The sequence below is a fragment of the Protopterus annectens genome, chromosome 12.part0 (genome assembly GCF_019279795.1).
Source record: "Protopterus annectens isolate FY-2018-M chromosome 12.part0, PAN1.0, whole genome shotgun sequence".
Classification (NCBI taxonomy): domain Eukaryota; kingdom Metazoa; phylum Chordata; order Ceratodontiformes; family Protopteridae; genus Protopterus; species Protopterus annectens.
In genome coordinates this window covers 180,330,934-180,336,933 of record NC_056746.1, presented here as the reverse complement: position 1 = coordinate 180,336,933, position 6,000 = coordinate 180,330,934, and the positions used below count along the sequence as shown (strand labels likewise).

At 41.7% G+C, this 6,000-nt stretch overlaps 1 protein-coding gene across 8 annotated transcripts in view; it reads right to left on the bottom strand.

Moving 5' to 3' along the window:
* Positions 1-223: 223 nt before the first annotated feature.
* Positions 224-6,000, bottom strand: part of TRAF7 (TNF receptor associated factor 7) — a 1,047,901-nt gene continuing 1,042,124 nt past the window's right edge. For all 8 annotated transcript variants that reach the window (XM_044089204.1, XM_044089203.1, XM_044089206.1 and 5 more), the window contains one exon: positions 224-1,045. In XM_044089204.1, the coding sequence (XP_043945139.1) occupies positions 1,031-1,045 (15 nt within the window). In that variant the 3' untranslated portion in view covers positions 224-1,030. The remainder of the gene's footprint in view (positions 1,046-6,000) is intronic.

Sequence of the window (6,000 nt, the reverse complement as noted above, 5' to 3'; positions counted from 1 at the left end):
AGGAAGAATACGTTGAATTTGCTGTCTTTTTCTTATGAAATGTTTTAAAATAAAGGCACAACATACTGCCAGCAACAAATGTCAGCATCATTAGGACTTAAAATATGGTACTAAGAGACCATAAGCACAAAGTCATATCTATTCAGACTAATAATTCATATCACTTATTACCATAAAAAAACACTATATATACATTTAGAACAAAAAACATTAAACCAAGGAATAGAAAAGTAATGGAGTGTTAATGTTTGAACAGTGTTACATGATTCAAGGAAAACATTACATGGTTGTGTCACACTGGAGTTAAAACTCGTACCTTAACATTAATTATGTTGTGTGAAGATACCTCAAAACTGAAATTACAGTTATTAAAGGTTTTCAATAAAAACTGCAGAAGTTATTGTAATGAATTAATTTTGCACATACTGGGGAAAAAAGTAGTACTCATTTCCCATCTTTTCTATGCCTGCGGTCTTCAAACCGCTCTGGAAATGGCACATACAGCAGCACAGTTATAAAAGTAACGTCACAAAACGTAGGCTACAGGATCAACTGCAGCCTAGCAGTAAGCAGGCCTTAGCAGCCCACACTTTGATAATGTCTTCAAGCTGCTAGGCTATTTGATAAAATTTTGAGGCTGGTATATTGAATCGAGTAATATCCATGTTGCCTTTTTCTGTTTGAAATGCAGTTAGGCAAAAACATTTTTTTTCTTGCTTTTAAGGGTGACTGCAAAAAGTCACCTTCTGCACAGATGTACTCTCATCACATATTGTGTTGTCAGCTTAAACTGCATGGGAAAATACTAACACAACAAGTTCTCGCTGTAGAGTCATCTAGTGTCTTTGTCTTCTTCTGTCAGTCCCTGGGAACAAGAGTCATTTGGCATTTGGCCTTTGGTCTCAGAAAGCAGTCCCACATTACTACAGCAACAGCTGTTTCATAGTAGCTTCAGATGAGTTCTGAGAGACCAGAGATTCATGCCAACTCATAGAGATGGCTTATCTTGAAGAAATAATTCAGTCTTCCATTAACATGTCCAGACCTACAGGTGAAGACAAGAAATAACACACAAAAGATTTAATAATTTAAGTGAACTGAATCCAACACTTCCGATAAAATTATTTTGATGCAAGAAAAAATTTGACAGTGGCTTGTATTGCAGGATCCATTTAAGTATAAATAGCAAAATGCAGCACACCTCAAATGTGATCAGAAATATGTCATTGATCTAGTACAAGGAAATAAGCAGAAAAACATGAAACAAAACTTAAAACATTAAACATAAGCAAAAATGACCAATACAGAGATAAAAAATAGGTGTTCAACCTACACAGCTTTCTAGTGATAAGTAGATCAGTACACAATCAAAAACAGTTAAATAAAAGTATGCATAACAGTGTGTGGCTTGTAACTGGCTGAGGTCTGTACTAAATATAAACTTACAAACTAATGTGGCCACTGACCATTAATGTTGCAATGACAATGAAAATCACTCAGTGTCATAACAAGCAAAAATGCAGAATCTCTAAGTTTTTAGTGTTCCCTCCCTGTGAATAACTGCTATGAGAATAAAATGATAATCCTTTCAGCACCATACACTATTAAAAAAGGCATTCAAAGAAAACAGCTTTAAAAATGTTCTCTTGCCACCCCTATAGTGCCTTTTTAGGCAGTGTTCCAAAGACCTTACCACTGCAACAGCTATAAATAAATGCAGTCTGATGGTCATGCTGCTCAATGCTAGAAGTCTAAATCTCAAGATGCACTCGCTCAAAGCACTCCTCAAAATGGAGAACATTGACATTTGTACTGCAACGGACACCTGGTTTAAAGTGTCAGAAAGCACCCCTGTGCTACCAGGCTATAAGTCATTCCACACCTTTCGGCACCGAAACATGGACCAAAGCTCCAAATGTGGTAGTGTCTCCATATTCATAAAGGATATGCACACCTCCAGACTAGAAGACCAGCATAATGCATCTGAGATACTGCAGGTACAACTAACACTGGGTAAGACTGCGATTCAGGTAATAGCCTGCTATAGGTCCCTAATCATGTCCGTAGACTCTCACTCCACATTCCTAAGCACCCTGGAATCTATCAAGGTCCAACCCAACACTCTCATACTAGGGGACTTCAACTACCCCTCCATCAACTGGGAAGACTACTCAAGCACCAATGCACTGGGCCAACGCTTCCTGGAATTCATAAATTCCAATGCCCTGGTCCAGCTCATTCTTACCCTCACTAGAGGGAGCAACATCCTTGACCTGGTTATTACTAACATGGGCAACCATTGCTCTACACCAATAGTCAATTCCTCCCTGGTTAGATGATCCGACCACAAACTAATCACCATGGAAATCCACACCTCACCCACACCCCCTGCCAAAGGTATCCACCATGAAAAACTTCTCCAGAGCTGACTTTGGACTCCTAAAAACAGAGGAGGCTAACTTCAGAGCACCCATGCCAATGGAAAACAGATGCATGACTACTGAATCATACACCAATGCACTGTACGAACACGTACATAAATGCATGGAACTAGCCATACCCAACAGAACCAAGACGCTCTTCTCCGAAAAAAGGAAGCCAGTCTGGTGGCCCCCTGCCATTAATAAACTCTAGAACAGAAGGAAGAAACTGTTGCAGAAAAAGGTGAAGTCCCTAGACTGGAAAAATTCCCTTATTAGCCTCAACAAAACATTGAAATCCCTCATCAAAACCTCCAAAGCTAGCTATGAAAGCAGAATTGCAGCAGACACTAAAAACAACCACAAAGCCTTCTTTAGTTATATCAAGAATCTCCACGGCAATACCCAGATTTGCTCTGAGTTTCTGCACAATGGTACCTCCTATACTTACCCAACAGATATTGCCAACATACTGGCCGACAGATTCAGTGCCAACTTTACCCCTCTCTCACCCTCTAAAGGATTAATCTCAATACCAGAAGAATGCCAGGCACCCTGCATTACTGCAGCACAGGTTAAAGCTGCATTGTCTACGGCCAAGACTACAGCTTCCATGGGACCCGACAATATCCCTGGCAGTGTTCTACATGAATTACAAAGTGAACTGGCACCATATCTCTGTGCTCTGTTCACTCACAGCCTCACCTCAGGCTTTGTCCCTACTGAATGGCACAGTGCTACAGTCATCCCTCTCCATAAAGGAGGAGCAATTATAGACCCTGGAAATTATCTCCCCATTAGCCTGATGAGTCTGATGAGTCTGATATGTAACACTATGGAGAGCATCATCATGGACCTAATTAACAAGGATACTGGGAACCTACAAACTCTAGATCCCATGCAATTTGGTTTTCTGAAAAGTAGATCATGCCTGCTCAACCTGGTTGACTTCTTTCAGTCAGTCACCAGAGCGGTGGATAAAGGTAAGGCAGTTTATACAGCCTACCTCGGTCTGACTAAGGCCTTTGATACCATTCCTTACTCAGGAATTATTGATAAACTCACTAAACTAGGCATCAACCCCTATATCATTAGTTGGGTTGCAAATTGGCTCACAGATAGAACACACAGTGTGAAAGTAGCAGCCTCCAAGTCAGACTGATGACCAGTCACGAGTGAAGTCCCACAGGGATCGGACCCGGGTCCTCTTCTGTTTGGCATCTACTTCTCAGAAGTCCAGGCCAACATGAAGGGACTCTGGCTGACCATATTCGCAGACGACTGCAAGCTGGGAGCTATTATTAACTCCCCAAATGATGCAGACATCCTGCAGAAAAGCCTCACTGAGACCAATGACTGGTGTCGAAACCCTGGCCTTAAGCTTAATGCCAAAAAATGCGTCATCATCCCCTTTGGGAAAAACTCAGTTCCCACTAATTACCACATCGATGGGAACCCACTGAACACTGAAGGTGTTATAAGAGATCTGGGGTCACAGGTTGTAAGCAATCTCTCCTTCCACCATCACATTGCCACTGTGGTCAGAAAGTCCCTCTATGTGGCACATCTCATTATCAAGGGTTTTGCATCCAGGAAGAAAGAGGTCATCATTTCTCTCTACTCTTCCCTCATTAGACCAATCATAGAGTATAATGCCCCATTTGGAATGTACCTTACTAGACACCTGCAACAGTTGGAGAGGCCACAAAAGTACCTCATAAAGAGGATCCTAGGCCTTAAACACATGTCCTACATGGACAGACTCAAAAAACTTCAGCTATTCTCTGTCTCATATCGTCTACTAAGAGGTGATCTTTGCTTAACTTACAAAGCCATGTCTGACCCAGCTCTGTTAGAAATGCGACATCTAAAGAAATCCCAATCCCTGCGCACCATACACTCGAGACCTCAACCTCATTACCACCATCAACAGAACATGCTGAAGGGACAGGTTCATAACCCAGAGACTGCCCATGATCTGGAATAAACTTCCCGTACATGTCAATCAGAAGACCTCACTAGCCCTCTTCAAGAGAAATCTTGATGAGTGGATAGGAAATAGAAAGTGGCTCTACTAGATAGAGGCACTGGGAACTAATGACGGGTGGCACAATGCCAGGGCATTTCTATGGGCTAGGCTTGTAAAGGCCCCAGGGCCATTAGCCTAGTACACACCTATAAACCTGTGAACATGTCATATTGATAGCCATCATAATTCCACAATTTTTATTATTCATGTTAACCTGGTAAATCAATTAGGCAATAATGCAGCCTTTCAGAGAAACCTGGGGGCACTATCTAGTAAATGACTTACTCAAAGTCACAGTTTGCAAGTAGAGATTAAGACAATCAATCCACAATTAGAAGTGAAGCTTGGGGACATGTCAGAGAGGGGAGTAGTCAAAGTGACTAGAACCTGCACCATTTTCAATACACTAATAATGTTAGAAAGCCACTTTGTCACTGCAAAGGGGTGGGGGTATCACCATACCCCCTGAGGGGCAGAGACCTTGACAACTGTGTGATTACCAGGGGTCACAAACTCTCACACAGGGTATGTGGGGGACTTTGTCCCTCACTAAAGAACAAACTATTGCAGTATCTGGTCAAATGTCATTTCAATCACTTTTTAAATTGACCTGATGTTTGACTAAATGGATCTCAGCAGGTCAGATGTTTCCAGAAAGCTCTTCAATAGCTTCTCAGGCAGTGGGCTTTTAGTTTGAACAATCCCATAACCATACAGCACTTTTCAGTGAAAAATTGCTAACAGTTTTTCATTTTGGTCTTTTTGTCATTATACTGCTCTTTAAAGTCACTAATACAGGCAATAGAGGCACACTCCAGGAGGAGTGGCAGGTCCCTGTCTCCGCAGTTCTTTTTTTACTAGGAGTAAAACAGTTTGAAGACTATAATGTGAGATAGGGAAAAGTGCCTGGAAACATCAGCCCTCCTCCACAGACTTCAGATAGGTAACAGTTGGAAATGCCGTCTTAGGCGAATGCGAAATATGGTGGTCTACTGTGATCATATCCAGAATTCTCTGGTCCCTATTAATGAATCTCCAAGTCAGGGTAAACGTGGAGAATCACTCTACCATGAGAAGCCCCAGAGCACAGTCAGGTCTATGACTGCTAATCCAGTAGGCCCACCCACTAGGGCAATTTAACAAGTTCCTGGGGGGAAACAAGACTGTCTGATGCTTCAGTCTTCCTCCACCTACAAGGAAGCTTTCTTCTCCTTCTGGGTCAAGGAAGCTTAAGGAAGAAGAACAGCAGTGGGGAGGAGAACCATAAATGACCCCCACACAGTAAAAGCCCATTTCTTTCTAAAGGTAATCCTCTAAGTCCTGAGAAAACTCACTGAAGACAACATATCTTATGAAAGGTGCATTCATAATGGAATTTATTAGCTTTTCCTTCAGCCAAGCTATCATGTGTAGGCACATACCTGAGGCTTTAGGCCTATCCTATCCATTGCATCACCCATTAACATATTCATGCATTCATTCATTCATTCTCTAATAACCTGATTAACCCAATACAAAGTGCAAGAGACCCACAGCAATAGAAGGTTGTCC